At 45.0% G+C, this 20423-nt stretch overlaps 1 protein-coding gene across 1 annotated transcript; it reads right to left on the bottom strand.

The window, feature by feature from the left end:
• Nucleotides 1–705: 705 nt before the first annotated feature.
• Nucleotides 706–18405, bottom strand: e2f3 (E2F transcription factor 3). Its single transcript, XM_056297964.1, has 7 exons — nucleotides 18157–18405; nucleotides 17169–17280; nucleotides 12303–12522; nucleotides 12015–12170; nucleotides 11800–11914; nucleotides 11213–11402; nucleotides 706–989 (listed from the first exon to the last, which is right to left on the bottom strand). The coding sequence occupies exons 1-7, from the start codon at nucleotides 18403–18405 to the stop codon at nucleotides 706–708; spliced, it is 1326 nt and encodes a 441-aa protein (XP_056153939.1).
• Between the last annotated feature and the right edge of the window lie 2018 nt (nucleotides 18406–20423).

The raw sequence follows: 20423 nt of genomic DNA, 5'->3' as shown, positions 1-20423 counted from the left end.
TCCCTGCTTATTCAGGAGTGCAAGTTCATCTATTGACAAACTGTTGTAAAGAGGCACACAATTAGTTTCAATACTCAAATCCTACATAGCAGAACCCCAAACCCCAGAAGATGTATGTGGCTAGTTGACTTAACATTTATGACTCTGGACTGTTTTGCTACTTGTGGAAGACGAGGGGATTGTTTCAAACAAGCTTCACAATCCTCAGGAACCCCATATAATGGGGTTGCACAAATGACAACAGGATGTTACTAAATAGTTAGCTCAAAACATTGTCGGCTTATGGCTAAACCTTATGTTGGGGCAGCTTGGACTCAGCAAGAGCATTCATGTCCTGTGAGAAATACTGCCAGGCAAATAAATAATGGTTTACAGCTTGAAAGGAAGGATTTAGCTGGATGACCTGCTCTGTCTGCACGAAGAAAAGACAGGCAACAAGTCTCAAGATGACCATATTGGGTCTTCAGAGAGACGGCGAAAAAGGCTTTTCAAGGAGCCCCAAAAAAGTTGATTTTAAGTACCGATATTTCTGAATCCAGGTACCATCCTCTAGGGTAGACGGTAGATGAGTGCAAATTCAGATACAATCCACATAATTTGATACTTGCGTTTGAGAATCCTGCTTGTGAAAACTATAGCCATGACACAAAATTAGCCTAATCTCCAAAATGGCTGCCAGTGGTGTTTTGCAGTGTTGAGGATGGCTCAGATGAGTTGCAGGGGAAGGCAGCCCAAGTCAACAGAGGAAAAGAGGTCAGTGATGCCCTCATCATCAGCTAGGCTCAGCAGGTAGTCCTCCCCACCAAGAGAGAGGGACAGGGGTCGGGTAAGGGTAGCAAAGGTCTGCTGGTCCTCAGTAAGCGGCTGAAGAGAAGTAAAAGAGTTGGGCGAGGGGGGGGTGGGAGTCACAGCAACTGATGGTGAGCCTTGTGGAAGTCCATAGAGGGGGTTGAAGAAACCATTGCTGCTGGAGAAGTGGTTAGCACCATCTGGAAGGGGGAAGAGGACAAGCAGAAGAGAGGGAGAAGAGTAGACATGGGCAGGAGGACCCAAACTGAGTAAGAAAATTAAGGGTGGGCAATACGATAATCTTGCGCACCAACTACTTTGTTGCAGCTCAGAACAACTTTTGGTATAAGATAGGTCACTATATTTTATAGAATGCTACATGGCAAACGAGGAAGTCATGAATATCTCAATTTGGTGCCAAAATACACGATATCACATGATATCATCACGATCATCACATCTAAATGGGAACATTACTGAATGAAAGTGAGTGTGAGCTGGATTTACACATACAGGTATGTTACCATGCACAGCTGTAAGATTGCACAGGGATAAGATTTAGATGGTTTGGACAAATGTGGAGGAGAGATGCTGGGTATATTGGGAGAAGGATGATGAATATGGAGCTACCGGGCAGGAGGAAAAGAGGAAGGCCAAAGAGGCGGTTTATGGATGTGGTGAGGGAGGATATGCAGGTGGCTGGTGTGACAGAGGAAGATGCAAAGGACAGGTAGGGATGGAAACGGATGATCCGCTGTGGCAACCCCTAACGGGAACAGCCGAAAATAGCAGTAGACCATGTACAGCTATAGCCATGATAACTAGCTTGCAGCTATGTTGGCTGTCATTGAACCCTGCATAAAGATACAAATGACAGCATGTCATTTGCCATCTTGAAAAAGTTTTTCAGGATGTAAACAGAGAAAATGAGGAGAACATTCATCAAAGATTGCTTGAGTTAGGGTTAATACTGCTCTATGACACTTTCAAGCCATTTGATTTGCCAGAAATGTTTGCAAATAGCATAACGTTACTTAAGCAATATCAATATAAGCTTAATATTCCCGAACATGCATGTCTTCCTGATGGTGGGAGGAAACCGAAGCAGCTGGAGGAAACCCATGCAGACACGAGGAGAACATGCAAACTTCACACAGAAGGACCTGGGACGGCCTGGGGTTCGAACCGAGGACCTTCTTGCTGTGAGGCAACAGTGCTAACCACTGGGCCACTGTGCTGCCACACAAAAAATATCTAACTCTTGCTGTCAGGATGTTAATGACCCCAACCTCCCAACTTTTTATAATGAGAAAACTTAAGTCTTTCAAGCTGCACGGGTACCTATAAATTATATCACATCCAAAATATTTACGATTTAATTGAGTCTGTGGTTTTCAACAGAATATTTTCCAATGGATTTTGGAATTATGGTGGCAACTTATCTCAGGGGTGTCCTAGGAGGGAAAAGTGGGACTGACTATCCTGGGCCCCAATGGGGGGAGGGCTCTTGAAAAGCCTGGAATGAAAAAGTTGGTTTGTGGCAGCAATTTTTTATTTGTACTTAATTAGTGTCATAGCTAAATTAAAATTGGCTGAATAAATCGGTGAAGAGACTTAACTTTGTATCAAAAAATAAAAAAAATAGTGGAGGCTCTCTGAGGTGGCCAGATGGAGAGAGCCAGGTTGGGAATTTTGCCAGGACACTGGGGAACCCCCGTACTCTTTATGATAAGTGCCATGGGATCTTTAATGACCACAGTGAGCAAGGACCTCAGTTTTGGAGTCAGAGGACCACAGAGAACCAGATCCCCACTAAGCCTCACCCCAAATAGAAAGCTGGTCCTCAGATCCAGTTGAACAGACCCAACCTGTAAGGGAGGGGGCTGTTCTAAAGGGGATCTGACCTGCAACAGGTCGGCCACCTCCTACGGGTCTAGTGACAGCTTAAAGCAAGCAAGAGTAAGAAAAACAAGGAAGAGGAGAGGGAGGAAAAGAGCTAAAAATTAAGGGGGGGGGGCAAGGCCTGACCTGCCCCAGATCCACCCTGGCACCTCTTCGTCCTTGAAGCCCAAACAGAGATGTACTCCATGAGCATTGACGCCATTTTCCCCCTCTTTTTCTTCCCTTGGTTAACATCGTCTCCCCGTTGCTCTCTCTCCACTCCATATCTCACACAGAAACCCCACCCACCCATACACCTACCTACATGCATGCATACTAAAATAATCTAAGCCAAAGTGTTTTTTATTTGTTACAATGTTGTGTTGCTGTTTTGTTGTTATATGACTGCCTTGAGTTTTTTTTGTTTTTTGTTTTTGCCCCAGTCTGTTCGAGTCTAGTTCTCCTTGTCTTGTGCTGCCATGTGTTTTGAAGTTGGTCACTTGTAGTGAACTATAAACAAATAGTTTAGGTTGCAGTTTAATTTTTGGCCTACTCAAACCAAGAACATTTCATTTAAAAGATATATATATATATATATATATATATATATATATATATATATATATATATACAAGCTTACCTTTTTCTTTTTTTAATGTGTTACTGTTGGATTCTGGTCAGATTTAATTATTTTCTTTATAAAAACAAGATTTGATTTGATTTTTCTCCCCAATTGTATCCAGCCAATTACCCCACTCTTCCGAGCCGCCCTGGTCGCTGCTCCACCCCCTCTGCCGACCCAAGGAGGGCTGCAGACTACAATATGCCTCCTCCGATACATGTGGAGTTGCTAGCCGCTTCTTTTCACCTGACAGTAAGGGGTTTCACCAGGGGGATGTAGCGCGTGGGAGGATCACGCTACTCCCACCAGTCGCTCCCCCCTCCCCAACAGGCGCCCCAACCCACCAGAGGAGGCGCTAGTGCAGTGACCAGGACATGGCCAATCATGTCTGTAGGACACCCAACCAAGCCGGAGGTAACACAGGGATTCGATCCAGCAATCCCCCTGTTGGTAGGCAACGGAATAGACCGCCACGCCACCCGATCTTGTTTTTATAAATATTAAAAGGGGAGTATCTCATAATCAAGGTCAATATGGTATATTATAATCAGGTTAAGAGGCTACATCAATCCCGCATGCACTACTTGCTAACACTGTGCAGAACGGTTTGAACTAATATCAGTATGTTGCTTAGATTGGAGGCAGTCAGCCAGGATAGCCTGGAGCATATATTTTTGCATAAAAAATTTACCAGCATCATATCAAAGTCATGTAATATTACTACTACTACTTTCGGCTGCTCCCATTAGGGGTCGCCAAAGTGGATCATCCGTTTCCATTTCTTCCTGTCCTGTGCATCTTCCTCTGTCACACCAGCCACCTGCATGTCCTTCCTCACCACATCCATAAACCTCTTCTTTGGCCTCCCTCTTCTCCTCTCCCCTGGCAGCTCCATATTCAGCATCCTTCTCCCAATATACCCAGCATCTCTCCTCCACACATGTCCAAGCCATCTCAATCTTGCCTCTCTTGCTTTGTCTCCATACCGTCCAACCTGAGCGGTCCTTCTAATATGATCATTCCTAATCCTGTCCTTCTTCATCACTCCCAATGAAAATCTTAGCATCTTCAACTCTGCCACCTCCAGCTCCACCTCTATCAATATTAACTAGCAAAGCTTAACATCATGAACCAAATGACCCTCACTTTCAGAAACGGCCACAGGGTGGATTAGCAGCAGGTCCCTCATCTCCCAGTGATGTTACTGGGGACGTGAGACAAGGTGAGCTCATATAGTGGCAACTTAGTTATTCCAATCAATCATTTGCAGCCGTTTCAACTGAAAGAAGCTTAGCAACAATAACATCAAATATCCTCTTATCATATGTAGGGCTATAAGCAAGTTAAGAGGCTAATATCAATCCTGTATGCTTCATGCTTGTAGAGTGGTCTGTCCTTGTAGCAGATAGTCAGAAAGAAGATGTGACAGGACGATTGAAGTGAAGAGAGCAGGGAAAATTAAGGTTGCTTTGAGGGTAGCGAGAAGGATGAGGATAAGACAAAAGAGGGAAAAAAAGTGAGGGCAATGCAGAAGAGTACTTGCCAGAGGACCAAGGACTATGGCCAGAGAAGCTTACTCATCACCAGAGACAATTGTTCGCAGACTGGCTAAGAAAGGTGCAGAAAAAAAACAGACATAACCAAAATGGCACCGAAATATATGGAAGGCAAACCATTCCCAAATTATTTTCAATATTCAAAGTCAACCAATGGGCATGAGAAAATTATAAGAGAGTGGCTTATTCATAGTGAGAGTGCAGAAGCTCTGTACTGCACCCCATGCCTTCTGTTCCATCATGAGCCAACAAAGCCATCCCAAACTGCACTGAACAGCAAGAATGGCGAACACCAAACGGCCAAGAATGTAAAGACGTTTACCAGAACATGAGGCACACACGCCCCACATAAGCAGTGCTACGCAAAACAGAAACAGCCTTTAGCACTCATCACTGGCAGCAACGGGAGTTGATGGTCATCTTCAAAACAACTGCAAAGTAGATAAAAATAAAAGTTTTAGAAAAGCTTTTGGATGTGACCCTTCACACTTGGCTTCAAGAAAGCTTGCATTCAGAGGCAAAAGCTCAAATTTAGATGATGTCCATAATGGTGATTTTCTTGGCACTCGAGTTCTTGTCACATTATGATCCCTTTTTACACAAGCACTCAGAAAAAGTAAAGCAGTGCGTCCGGGTAGCGTGGCGGTCTATTCCGTTGCCTACCAACACGGAGATCGCTGGATCGAATCCCCGTGTTACCTCCGGCTTGGTAGGGCATCCTACAGACACAATTGGCCATGTCTGCAGGTGGGAAGCCGATGTGGGTGTGTGTCCTGGTCGCTGCACTAGCGCTTCCTCTGGTCGGTCGGGGCGCCTGGTCGGGGGGGGGAATTCGGGGGAATAGCGTGATCCTCCCATGCACTACATCCCCCTGGCAAAACTTCTCACCGTCAGGTGAAAAGGAACGGCTGGTGACTCCACATGTATTGGAGGAGACATTTGGTAGTCTGCAGCCCTCCCTGGGATCGGCAGAGTGGGTGGAGCAGCGACCGGGACAGCTCGGAAGAGTAGGGTAATTGGCCGAATACAATTGAGGAGAAAAAAAGGGGGGAAAAGGAAGAAAAAGATAAAGACGAAAGGGTCATGGTTAACTCATTATCCCAGTTGTGAGACGCAGAACAAGTTCCTTGAGCTCTGTGGCAAAAGACTGCTTAACACTGTTCTGGCAGAAAGAAAAGACAATCTATTAGTCCGTGACATGTGACTCAACACCAGACATATCACACTGAGCAGAAAGTGCTACAGGTAAGATATGTACATCAAGACAAAGACAGTGGTGTTTGGGAAATAACTGAGGTTCATTCAATTCAAAGACTTTCACAAAAAGACGGGAAGGGAAATTTCAGAAATGATTGAAGCAGCATTGCAAGACAGTGGCATACCATTAGAAGACTGTAGAGGACAAGGTTATGACAGTGGAGCCAATATGTCAGGAAAGGTGAAAAGGGTGTAAGCTCAGATTTTTAAAAGCCACTCCACTTTCAACATACCCCCCCCCCCCCCCGTGGTTCCCATACCCTCAATCTGCTGGGCGTACATGCAGCTGAGTTATGTCCAAAGGTCTCAACACTTTATGATTCTGGTAATTGTCTCTACAATCTCTTCAGTGCTAGTCTAGAGCGACGGGTGATCTTGAAGAAAAAAAACAGGATGCTCTCTTCATCGTCTCTCTGACACTCAACGGGGTGCCCGTATTGCTGTTGTACCGAGTTGTGGCAACTCACTTACCCTCAAGTCATTGTGGCACTAGAATGTACTAGATTGCTAAATGCAATCTGACAAGTGAAGCCAAGTCTGAAGGAAATTGTCTGAAGAATTCTTTCAAGACCTTTGATGTAGTCATCATTCTCACTGTGTGTACCCAAAATTAAAAAGTCAGCTGGTGGCAGGGCCTTTTCCTATCGGCCCCGTTCTTGTGGAATAATCTGCCTGCTGCCATCAGACAATCAAGATTCTGTTAAGTCCTCTAAATCCAAACTTAAAACTCATCTTTTTGCATTAACCTACATTTAGTTGCCTTTAAGTCGAGTACTTTACAACCTGTACTGCATGGTGGGTCAGGTTCTGTCTCGATGAATTTACCAAGCACTCTTCTGCTGACGAGATTATAGAGCATAGATTATTGCAAACTGTTTTCTCACGTCTTTTCTCTCTCTCTCTCTCTCTCTCTGAATGATGTTTTCTCCTTTCTCTTTTCCTGTGTATGTGAATGGTGTGATATGAGTCTCCCCTGTGTGCACCTATAGTTTGTTCTCCTCCCAGGTCTCCATGGTGACCGTGGTCACCACCGGGACACTGCTTGGTAGCCTCCTAATCAGATCTTTTTAATATACATCTTAAAAATCCATATCCTTTTCAAAGGGTACATCCTTCTTTCACTCCGATGTGTGACCAATGTCTTTTCTTGTCTCTTCTCCCATGTATGTGAATGGTGTGATGGGAGTCTCCCCTATGTGCATGTGCAGTCTGTCCTCCTGTCAGGTCTAAATGGTGATGGTGGTCGCATGGCTCAGGTCCTAGGCTGTTCCGGTGGCATCTGGACACTGCTTGGCATCCTCCTCATCACATTCTTTATATATCTTATAATTCTATTATCCTCTTTCTGTTGTGTGAATTGTGTACACACAACATCCATTGCATGTCTATTCGTCTTGGGAGAGAGATCCCTTATCTGTCTCTCCCCTTGAGGTTTCTTCCTATTTTTTCGCCCTGTTAAAGGGTTTTTTTTGTTGTTGTTGTTCCTTATCGAATGTGAGGGTCTAAAGACAGGAGGTTGTATTGCTTTAAAGCCCACTAAAGCAAATTTGTAATTTGTGATAATGGATTATACAAATAAAATTGACTTGACTGTGTGGGTAAAGGTCCTATGGTGCAACTGAAACCTGATTACTCAGGCAGGAGACATTTCTCTGGATATTGAGGCTGCAAAAAATCAAGACACTACAAACTGAATCATGAATGGGTCTCCCAGATCGCCGAGGCCTCTCTAGTAACACAAGCCATGGAGATCCCTGTTCAATTTCGGAGTGAAGAAAGACAAAAGCGGAAAAGGGCACACATGCTTGATGTGATAACACAAGACGATGCAACTGAAGAGAGCGCAGAAAATGCAATCACAAACATTTTTTTGCTGCAATGTATAGCATTAACAATGACTTGAGTGCAAGGTTCCAGACCACAACAACCATATTTGCATCGATTCTGAAGCTAACAGATATGACTGAAGTGCAAATAGAGACAATGTGCCGGGCACTGACAAGTAAATACCTCTAGGATCTCACATTTGAATTTGAAAACGAAATGCTCCACCTGAGCACAATATATAATGCAACATTTCCACATACACGGTCCCCTCTTGAGCTCCTTAATGCCATCTGTAAGATGCAGCTACAGAGCATTTTTGGAGAAATTTGTATTGGACTGAGGATGTTCTGCACACCGCCTGTGACTGTCGCTGGGGGTGAATGGGCTTTTAGCAAGTTAAAACTGGTGAAAAACTACCTGAGATCAACCATGTCCCAGGATAGACTGAACAGCCATGCACTTCTCTCCATTGAAAGCCAATTAGCAAAAGAATTGCTCTTTAAAGATCTTATCAATGATTTTATTAACAAGAAGACCCATCAGAGGGCATTTAGTGGGGAATAAACTCCAATATTACGTGTTTCAGCATCAGTACCCTAAGGGCCCTGACACACCACCGTCGGCCAATGTCAGGCTGTCAGTGAGCGTCTGTGACTAGTTTTTGCGGTGTGTCCCGCACCATTGACACTAGTTGGACCCGTTGGCAGTTTTTCGCCCGATTCAGCATGTTGAATCGGCGGAGGCCATTGGTGAGAGAGATCACTCTGATTGGCTGTTCAGCTTAGCGAATCAGTGCAGAGCATATATGCTAGTTGGCTGTCTGCTGTAGTCTTTGCAGTGTGTTCAAGTGCTACTTTTTGGCCCAGACGGCAGGCGACGTGAGATGACACAAAAGTCGGCCTTCATCGCCGCTAGTCGGTTTGGTGTGTCTGGGCCCTAAGATGCATCAAAGTTTGAAGTGAGACTAATTTCATTTTTTCCACTCACTGCAAGACTGGTCATCTTGTATGTATATATTTTGTATGACATGAGCATACGTAACGTCACGATTTTTTTCCCCTGGCTCCCTAGTTTTAATATTTTTGCTTATGTGCTTACATTCCTTTGAACGACTACGCTGTGGGTTTGGAGCCTAAAATAGATTAAAAGGTACTGAAATTGTACAGACTGCCAAGTATAGGCTAGTTCTTATTGGAAAGCCGAAGCTTTTGTTTCTTGTTTCTGCAAATAAAACATGACTGGGGAATAAACTCAAACATCACGTGGGTCAGCATCAGTAAATTACATCAAAGTTTGAAGTGAGACTCAGTTCACTTTTTTTATTGCCTTTAAGTAATAGCCACAAGTAACGCTAGCTAATGTAACGTTAACTTGCTAACTTACCATCAGATGAGTCGACTAACCACACAGCTACTGTAGTTAACCTAATGTGGCGAATTCAATCGTGGGGTAGCCCAGTGCTGTTACCCGTGGTCAAAATAATCTTACCAAAAATAACTGAGCGTGCTGAATGTTGTTGTAAAGTTATAACATTACCGTACGCATTAGCTTGGTTGCTTAAGAGTTACGTTGTAACTTATCTCTGTGGTGCGACCGCTTTTACATTAGTAATGCGTACATCACGTTTACAGGTATCGGGAACACTGTCATTTCACCTCATGTACTTGTGCACATGAAGTGAAACGAGATGCAGTTTGCCCAAAAACACAGGAGCGCAACATACAGACAAAATCACATTCAAGAACTACAAGAACACACATATTCAAAGTAAAACATAAATCCAAACCAAAAAAATAAAAAATAAAAATCACTGTCCAAGAGAACAAATGCCAGCCAGGATGACCGTCGGAACCGCCGGTCTGCATGGGCTAGCAGTTAGCCTAATCTGCTATGATTACGTGTCCTGTCAGACCGCCCACCATGTTTCCTTCTCAGGCGAAGCTCCAGGCAGGGGCCGGGGTCCCTGTGGCAACTGGACAAAGCAGACCAAGCCCTCCCAGCTGATCCAGTGCCAGCTCCCCCAGCCAGACACCCTTGACACACCTCCCCGCACTCCACGTGACGACATCAAAAACACCAGTCAACGCCAGGCGAGGCTGCCACCAGACTGCCCTCGGTGCTGTCAGAACTGCCGGTCTGCATGGGCTAGCAGTGACTTAGCCTGCCTAACTTCCGCATCCTGTCAGACTGCCCTCGGTGTTACCTCCTCAGGTGCAGCTCCGGGCAAGGCCGCGGTCCCTGAGCCCACAGCACAGCAGATCAAGCTCTCGAAGCCGATCCAGTGCCAGCTCCCCCAGCCAACAAACGAAGAAAAAAATTTAGATGCAGAGGTGGACAAAGACACTGCATCGACGATACTGGGTGAGGCCGCCACAAATGTGAATTCACGCCGCCATCTTCCCACACCGGTACTAGGTGAGACCGCTGCGAACGTGAACTGCCATCATTACGGGGACAGCTTCGGCGACATAACGCGCAGCAAACAGCAATGAATAAACGTGCTCCATCATGAGTGAGCAATACATACAATAGTAAAATAATAGAGCTGTTGGCTAGCTAGTTCCTCTGGCGTTTTGCGTGCTTTCCCGGAAGTTATAGCAACTAGAGGGGGTAAAGGGGATGTGATGCCATTTGACAGGTGACCAAATGAAATGCACGGGTAATTTTATTTAATCAATCCTTGAATAAAATTATAGATTTTTCTAGATTTTAACATTGTTGGAGTCGTTTGGAATAATAAAAGTACACAACTCAATATATAACAGGTCTAGCCGTTCTTAAAACATGTTAATGTGGGAATATTACATATTGTACCAAGTAAGTGTGAACTGATGGACTTGGGCAAATTGAAATTACAATTCTAATTGTAATTACAAGTATTAAGAACACTCCTGCTGCCATGTTTATAATGCAGTTTAGTGCAAGAACTTTGCAAGTAGTGTGTCATCGCTTATGCAGGTAAAATAAATACTGTGAGAGCATGTGAACTCACCTGCAAGTAGTGTGTCATCGCTTATGTGGGTAAAATAAATACTGAGAGCATGTGAACTCACCTCACCCCCCCCCCCCAATTCCCCAAGATTTGGGTTAATTATCGACATGGATTAATAACTGCCAGAAACAACTGTCAAGGTAAAGGGACCCTACCATGTCGATTATCATCCAGTCAAAAACCATGTCTAGCGCTGTCGGCATGTGGCTGATTAAGGATGAGTGCCTACAAATTAAATAACTTGTTTGTTTAGGGGCAGGCCGAGGAATTCACATGTGCCAAGCTCACCTTGGGAAGACACTTTGACGAAGGATGAAGAGGAAGTGGCCAAGTTGCCCACATCAGGGAATGGATTTGATTGGCTGCTGTGGCAAATATTGGTGATGGTTCCACTCACTACATCTGAGGGAAAAGAGTCATCTGAGCAGAGAAATGCCTCAATGGGGCCCTGGGTGCTTCTCAGATGAACCTGAAGGCTCTGTAAAGGGTAGATGGACACAGAGCACTCGTCTTACTTCCTTTGAATGTTGGTTGCTGGACACACAAGTCAGCATCTATTTTCAGATGGCCAGTAGGACCATGGAAGAGTTTCAGACTCAATTAAGTCACCCCAGCAATTTCTTCACAGTAGTCAATGACAGAAGGCTGAGGTAGCCATGAACTGTTTAAGAAAAAGTAAATACATCCCCAGCAAACTTTAAGTTTTTGTGAACACCTACCCAATCTGACAGACTACATACCTGACTTTTTAAAATGCCCGGATTTATCAAAATCCCATGTCTAGTATAACATGCATCTTAAAAACAATATTTAAATGTTGAGCTTGACCAAAGGTAAAAAACGGCATGCAAACTGATAGCATTCAGGTGTTTTACCTCATCTGGGTGTGGCACTTCTAGCTTGGTGTTGGCAGGTGCTTTTATCACAATTACCGTCTGCTCTGTAAGACTAGGGATCATCTTCACATCTTCATGCGTCAAGTACGCAAATGTGATTAGTCAATCAAGGAAGAGCACTTACACAAGAAGGCATTTGTATCATTTGAGGTATGAGACTAATGGGGTACACTGACCAAAAACAAAAAGGATATCTCCCACTGTGCTTGTCCTGAGACAACTGGTGAACCTGGCGAGTGCCGCTTTGGATCAGTTCATCCAACTTACTCTCTTTATCGATGAGCTCCTGGATTTCTCTGGCGGTGTCTCTGTAGCGCACCTGGTTACTATCAACAGATAACTGGCACCCCCTGTGGAAAAAAACACGTACACATCCAACACAGGATAGCTAAACAACACCAAAGGAAGAGCACTGCACAACACAATACCACCAGGCATGGGACTTGAGATCTGCCCTACAATTAAATAAAATAACATCTTACAGCCATTGGATATTGTTCTTGGAGGATTTCTTGACAAGGTGGACTCCTTCCAAGACATTAGTGATGTCATAGAGACGTCTCTTTGGGACACCCAGCTCCACTGTAGCCGTGTTTAAGTCCACCACCCCATCCCTGGAGTGGGCTAAAAGTTGCAGGAACTTCCGGGTGAGTAAGCAAAGGGAGGTGTCAAAGCGTGTCCTATCTGGTGGAGATTTGGGAGCTGTGGATATGAGATGTACAGTCATCAACACTCAAACAAACAATATGTAACAGACAGAAATAATTCAGAGAATGTCATAACATTACATTCACATTTATTTGTCATACATGGAAACAAGTTTACACTTATTATCATAATGAAATGTCCCTCTTAACTGCACACTTTTTCTTTTGACACTTGAGAAAAGTGACCTGATGTGTAACGTTTGTATATTATAGTTCTAAATCACGCAACACTTGATTCCTTTGACCTACTATATCTATTGCTTCATGCAATGTTCTTGCCAAAGACACAGCATTTCTAGGGAGATTTCTTTGGCCAACAGCAATAGAAAACATTTTGCCTTTCTCTTCATTTCTGATTTTTCCCTTTTTTCTCCCAATTTAGTGGACATCGATAGTTCAAACACCCATCCTCATACTACATGCGTTCGCCAACTGCATCTCTCCGGCCGGCAGTCTCGAACGAGGCGAATCCAGGCCGAACCAAGCAATATAAAACCTTTTGGTTGATATCTCAATTATCAAATTATTTCAAAACTTACAGCATTATACCACTTTGATTAAATTCATTTCACATTATTTATTACTTTTAATGAATATTCTAATTACCAAATTACAAGGGTGAAAAACTTACATTAGCTCTTCAAAAAAATCAATCCCATCCACAGGACAAACTGCAAGCACTGATGTTATATGAAGAATGCTGGGAGATGGAAATCTCTCATACTTTACATAGCTTCAGTGTACTGTATATTTGGAATGTTGTGTGTTTAGGTGGTAAATTACACTTGCAGAAGTACTTTGGCAATGTCTTCTGCAAAGCTACATTTAAGCTTTCTTCTTGCAATTAATCTCATACTAATGAAACTTGAAGATGAATCATTGTCAGAATCAAAAGCAATAATTCATGTTTGCACGCATGCTAAATTGTACTTACTCCTGTCCAAAATGATTAACTAGCTTTTCGATGCTATGATTCAACGTGGACCGTTGCTGACAAAAGTGCAACTGAGTAATTTATAAATCAAGCACACATGATCTTGAACGAAACTAATGGCAAAATATTATTGATTTGTCCCCAACTTGTGCTTTTGTTTCTTGGCCGTGCAACAACCAAGTAAAAAGTCATTTACATAGATTGGTAGATGTACTTTATTAATCCCTGTGGGTAAATTAATCTTCTGTGTTTAACTCATCCATACACACACACTGGAAGCAGTGGGCAGCCACCATGCAGTGCCTGGGGCGACTGTGGTGGGCAGCCACTATGCAGCACCCGGAGATCAACTCGGGTTCTTCTTGCCAGGCCTCGGTCAGAGGCACAGACAGCAGTACCCTACCATGCATATCTTTGATGGTGGGAGGAAACTGGAGCACCCGGAGGAAACCCACGCAGAAACGGGAGAACATGCAAACTCCACACAGAAAGGTCTTGAAGCATGCTCAATAATCCAGGTTAAAAAAAAAAAATCAAAGAAGGTTGAATCAGTCCATCTGGACACAACGTTTACTGACAGATACATTTCATCACTCAACTATGTGACCTCTTGCGTCCGCGGTGGCGTAGCGGTCTAAGCATCGGCTTGGTGTCGATGCAGTTGCCCACTGGGGACTGGGGTTCGCGCCCCGGTCTCGTCAGATCCGACTATGGCCGGACTCGGTGAAGCAGCAATCATTGGCAACGCTGTCTTCGGGAGGGGGGCGGAGTCGGCTTGTGTTCGTCATGTGAATGCGTCTCTGTGTGTGTCGGAAAAACAGTGGTTCGGCTTGGATTCGCCTTGTCACGAAAGTGGGGAGGCGCTTTCCTTCGAGACTGCCGGCCGGAGAGATGCAGTTGACGAACGCATGCAATACGAGGGTGGGTGTTTGAATTAAAATAGGGATCAATTGGCCACTAAATTGGGAGAAAAAAGGGAAAAATCAGAAATAAAAAAAACAAAAAAAACTATGTGACCTCTTCAGTCTAAACTGACAGCAGATATCCCCACCCCTTATAAACATTACAATTGCATAACGACCGAAACCAAATTCATTTTCATATGCAAATATGACCATTAACTAGAGTTTCAATGGCCATTGTATACTATTCACAGACCCTGTTTACACTTAATTTTAAAATGCGTTTTGGGCGATCGGCTCACAAGTGGACAGCGAGACACATCGCCGTTTACACCGGTGTCTATCATGCATCCCCAAATGCGCCCTGCTGACCACACGTGATCAGATTTAATTACTCAAAGAAGATTTCCTGTTATGTCCTTGTCAGGGACGCATCAGGATGCATTAATAATAATAATACATCAAACTTATATATAGCTTTTCTAACACACAATGTCGCTTTACAATAAACAGCAGTGAAACAAGATAACAGATAAACATAACACAAACATACAGGAGTGGATGGGAAGGGGGGCTACGAGGGGGAGAACCGGCAGCCACACATGACGCCAGCAGTACTCTCTGGCTTAAACAGACACAAAAGGGCAAGAAAAACAAAAAACAACAGCAGTGTAGACGCTGATTTTCTGTAGGGGTTTACTTCTGTAGCCTATTCCTCTCCCGAGGTATCCACTAGGCAGTGGCACTATTTAACCCATAGCTGGCGGCTGGTTCGTGAGCATCAGGGAATATCCACACACTGGTGGGCCTGCGTACTGCACATCTAGGGGCCAGACCTCCTCCGAGTCCCTTGTAGTTAGTTTGCATTAGCGTTTACACAGCAAAAGATTGGTCAAATGCATCCCAGACCAACTCGGCAAGTGGTTCGAGTAACCGGTTCACAAAACGTCTTGGTGGTCGTTCACACTTCTATTTAGCACTGTCCACTTGTGATCCAATCGCAAAAAAAGCATTTTAAAACCAAGAGTAAACGGGGTCACGGATTTGGGAATGTTTACAACCACATCATTGTATGATGGTTACAGATGCATAGCAACCGAAACCAACAACCAGTTTCACATGCAAACATGTAACTGGTTATGAATGGTACCCACAGCCATTGAAACGCTAGTTAATGGTCACACCCATATTTGCATATGAAACTGGTTGCTGGTTTCGGTAGTTATGCAACTGTATTGTTTATAAGGGGTGGGGATACCTGCAGTCAGTTTAGACTGAAGATGATAATTAGTCAAAGAAGGTTGAATCAGTTCATCTGGATACAACTGTCAATAAACGTATCCAGATGAACTGATTCAGCCTTCTTTGATTTTCTTACCTGGATTATTGAGCATGCATCAAGACAAGATGTCACTTAGTTGAGTGATGAAACGTATCTGTCAATAAACATATCCAGATGAACTGATTCAACCTTCTTTGATCCACACAGAAAGGACCTGAGACAGCCTGGGGTTCAAACACAGGACCTTCTCCCTGTGAGGCAAACAGCGCTGCCACTGGGCCACGTCACTAAAGCAAGCTGCTAACGGAACTTCAAATTGAATAGGTTCTAGATTAAGTTCATTGCATATGTAAATGTTTCATGTAGTTATTTGCAACACCAATAGCACGAACTGATTCGAGATATGATGTACCACGATATATACTACACCAGTCATTCCCAGAGACTGTGTCACAACCAACAGATGGGTTGCAGTCTCCTGCGACGGGTCGCCAAATAAAATCTGCATAATTTCGTCCAGTCTTTTATTCAAGATTTATATTTGCAGTATACTTTTGGGCCACATGAGGGAGCTCGTTAGTATTGCAACCACACACACGGTTTCCACCATAACATAGAAATAGACTGGACACTGCACTCGATATGCGCGTTGCACTCTCCTCTTTTACACCAGACTGGAGTGCAAGATTAAGAAGCAAGCAGGCTCACCTATCACATTAGCAAAGCGCAAGTAAAATTAATATGCACAATTAGATATTTGCAGCGTGGTGGCACAGTGGTTAACGCGGTTGCCTCACAGCAAGAAGGTCCTGGGTTCCAGTCCCCGGGGTAGTCCAACCTTGGGGGTCTTCCCGGTACGTCCTCTGTGTGGGGTTTGCATGTTCTCCCTGTGTCTGCGTGGGTTTCCTCCCACAGTCCAAAGACATCGAGGTCAGGTGAATCGGCCATACTAAATTATCCCTAGGTGTGTGTGTGTGTGTGTGTGTGAGAGCCCTGTGACGGCCCGGTAGCCTGTCCACCCAATGACTGCTGGGATAGGCTCCAGCATCGCCGTGACCCTGACAGCAGGATAAGTGGTTTGGATAATGGTGGAATTAGATATTTGGAAGTAAGCCTAAAAATTTAATATTCAAGATAAGTAAATAACACATAATGGGCCTAATGAGATCTGATGTGGAATAGAACTGATGTGGCTAACGAATTGATTGTTGACTGATGATAACAATAGCTGCACTTAAACACAAGCCTGCCTACTTGTTCTGATAATCGGCATGAGCATGGTCAGGAATGTTCATTTATGCAAATTCACTCTTCTCACGATTAATAGATAAAAGTCTATTGTGCATTAGGTTGCAATTGTTTGTCATTTTTAAAAAGTGGGTCCCCAGATTTGTTTGAAAAGATTTGTTAGAAAAGTTCGGGAAACACTGGACTACACAGACCATTTCAAAGGCCTAAAATGGGAAGATATCATTGTAAACAAGACAAGGAAAGAACTATCGTGAAGAACTTTAAAACCGTACCCTTTGTTTTCCTGTCGGCGAGAGATGCTGGGGACCTCTTGGCTCTGGAGGTCCTTCCAACATCTTGAATGTACTGATGGTCACCTATGTCCAGCTCCAGCCTTCTCTTTGCCTGGGAAGCGGAAAAGGAAAGGCAGCAGCTGAGTAAGTGAATAGAAAAATGTGGTTCTCGTAATATCCCAAACAATGTTCTTAGCAAATGTATGCGATTAGCTGGGGGTGGCCATCAAAAAGGATTATCTTTAAAAGGGGGATGGCAAAGAGGCTTGTACACTCAGAGTACTTAAGAGAGGCAAACGGCCCATCCCCCTCCAAGCGTCATTTAGGGCCTAGTTAGCTTCTCTGGCTGTAGGCGAAAGCGCATATCTAGCCAAGTAACAATACCTCCATGTACCTACAAGCTGATGAATCAAACTGTCCCATATGAATCGCCCCATCTTATTTAAGTGACGCTTGAGTTTACTTACAAGTCACAAGCACGAAGAGGTTTAGCCTGCGACCCACTATCAGTATCTGGCGCCATGCTTGTTTACTATCATCTTACGGGCTTTAAAAGTCGACCCAGGTTGCCAGCTCCGCCACCCGCTTTACCAACTAGCTAACTAACCGAACCCGAAGCAGCACGCACAAACGTCGACCGTGAACCCTGTCAAACTAATAGTGCACGTGTCGAGTAAAGGTACATGGACGACCCAAAACAAAACGTGCGCTCGTCTGCCTTCGAAAACGACAGTTCGCGTTAAGAAACGTGAATATCTTTGGCGAAAAACAAAAACGTCTTACAAGGAAAGGGGCGTTTAGATCGCCAGTCTGCAGCATCGACGACCACGTTTAAGTTTACCTAAACCCCCACCGCGGGTGCTGGGGGGACGGACCCAACCGGACGGGCTATACGCCATGGTCAGCTAGCTAAGCCTACGGCTGGCGTTCGTCTTCCCGTTACTGGGCGTCTACATCGCGCTTCATGTGCAGAATGCGGATCCATTACCTGTGTACGTCCGCCTTCGGATCCGTGCCCTGTCCCGTCCGTTTGCGGTTCTGCCAGGGGAGTTTTGTACAGCAGACAGTCCGTCGGTTCGGCGAAATCGACTAGCACGGCGTGATCTGGATGAAACGCTCGCTGTACAGTTTGCGAATACGCTTCGGTTTCACGGCGCTCAGAAGACGTCGGTTTGCCGTTGGACCCCTCGACCCCTGAAACGGTGACTTTCTCCCGGACCGCAACCCCCCTTCTCATTTTCTAGAGTCGAACGCCCCGTTGTCCATCGGCCACTTCAAAGCCTTTTATCCCCGCAATACGCCGCGATAAGACTCAAGATATGAACATAAATGAACGGTAGATATCTCGTTAATTGTTTCGGGGCTGGTTATTTACATTCCTGTCGGGGGAAAAAGAGAGATGCGACGGATTTTAGTCGGCCGTAAAACCCCTTCCAGGACGCTCGGAAAATGGTTCCAGGAAGCTCCCCGGTGAATGAGCGGACGCGCGCTAAGAGCCCTCCCGCGAAACTCAGATTTCCCGGGGAAATTTTAAAGGACATTTACATATTGTCCGCGATTGGCCAACTCTTCAACCGGCCGGGTCTATGCGTAGGGACCTACGTTTAGCTGGCCAATGGCTGCAACGCGTTCAACGCGTCAGCGATCGCAAAGGCCGCGCCCCCTTTTTGTAGCTCGAATAACGCCGTAGTGTAGCAGGTTGTAACGCTAATAAACGCACAAACCCAGAGCTCCGGTTCTCCGTCCTTCCTGGAAAATAAAGGGGTCCGAAAAAGGAGCGCTTTTAGGGCTTAAAGTCGGAGACAAGATTAGGAGTGGGAGCTATGGGACCCAGTGTCTTCCTCTTGAGGAAACGAGGGAGGAGGGGGGGGGGTGAAGGGGCATGCCGGCTGACCGATTAACCTTAATTTATTAAAAGTATCGCTCGCGCTCAGGCAAGCCTAGCAAAATGATTTCTAGACATTACTTTAAAACAAATGCTTGTTCAACAGGAAATTAATGTATACAAATCTGTCAACATTCTCAGCTAAACACACGTTAAATCTTTGGGATCAGACGTTTTCTATCCTCCAGGAAGGGGAGCGGCCATGGAATTTTGCGAAGTACCCGTATGCCTGTCTTGTCTATAGGAGTCTTGTATTTTAGTTTGATCAACCCAGGTTTAAGGTACATATTTCTTCGGAAAAACAAGAGGCATGGAAGACGATCAGTTCATGAGCTGAACTAAACCCGGTTGCACAAAGACAAACGATCGCATATTACTGCAGACAACGAAAGAAAGTTGAATCAGTCCATCTGGACACAACGCTTGTTGAGAGAAACGTTTCATCATTCATCTAAGTGACTTCTTCAGTCTACACTGACTGCAGGGATCCCCACCTTTATAAACAATACTGTAACGTGCATGGATAAGCAGACACGTTGGCCGTTGGTGTCAGAAGTGGGATACGCGCGGACGCGCTTTCCCGAAGGAGGGGGGGGGTAGTGTAACGTGCATGGACAAGTAGACACGTTGGCCGTTGGCTAACGGGCCGGACCCTTTAGCCGAGAGGTTAGCAATGTCCTCCGCGGTGCGGGAAATACGAGTTCGCGTCCCGGCTGCGGCAGTTCATGTAATTTCCCCTCCGATTTCGCTACAATACAGTGGCATGACGACCGAAACCAACAATCAGTTTCATATGCAAAAGTATGGGCGTGAGCCTTAACTATTGTTAAAATGGCCATGTGTACTACTCACAAAGGATTAGAAAATGGTTGCAATCACAGCATTATAAGATGGTGACAGACGTACCCTTGGTTCGGTGATGGTCGTTCCCCCTTCACATAGATGGCTTCTTTGACCCCCCCCTTTCAAACCAGCGTTCCTCCCTATCAAAGATGTGCACATCCTCATCCTTGAAAGAGTGGCCACTGGCCTGTAGATGGCCTCTTGGTCCAAGAGGTTAGCTAATTAGTTAAATCAGGTGGTGTAGTGCATAGTTGGAACAAATACCCACAGACACTGCAGCCCTCGAGGCCCGGAGTTGGGCACCCCTGGTGTAGACTGTGGAGTCTTGGCCTGACCTAACAATGTCGGGGCGTCGGTGAGCGTCCGTGGCCCTAGTTTTTGCGGTGTGTCCCGCACCGTTGGCACTAGTAGGACCCCTGTCGGCAGCTTTTCGGCCGATTCAACAAGTGACGTCTTCGGTCTCAGCTGACTGCTGTTGAGCTGGGTGCGCAATCTTCTTTGCGTATAGAGGATAAGCAAAGCTTGAC

Source organism: Lampris incognitus, chromosome 18 (assembly GCF_029633865.1).
Source record: "Lampris incognitus isolate fLamInc1 chromosome 18, fLamInc1.hap2, whole genome shotgun sequence".
NCBI classification, from domain to species: Eukaryota; Metazoa; Chordata; class Actinopteri; order Lampriformes; family Lampridae; genus Lampris; species Lampris incognitus.
Note: the sequence above shows the minus strand (reverse complement) of the source record. Positions and strands in the feature narration are given on the sequence as shown.

What these genes read in the sequence shown, in the direction of transcription:
- e2f3 (XM_056297964.1), bottom strand. Translation starts at nt 18,405, where the DNA reads ATGAGAAGGGGGGTTGCGGTCCGGGAGAAAGTCACCGTTTCAGGGGTC. An exon ending in CAGGACAAGCACAGTGGGAG is followed by an intron (nt 11,915 to 12,014) that starts ATATCCTTTTTG and finishes TTGACTAATCAC; the next exon opens with ATTTGCGTACTTGACGCATG. An exon ending in AAGTGCCACACCCAGATGAG is followed by an intron (nt 11,403 to 11,799) that starts GTAAAACACCTG and finishes TACCCTTTACAG; the next exon opens with AGCCTTCAGGTTCATCTGAG.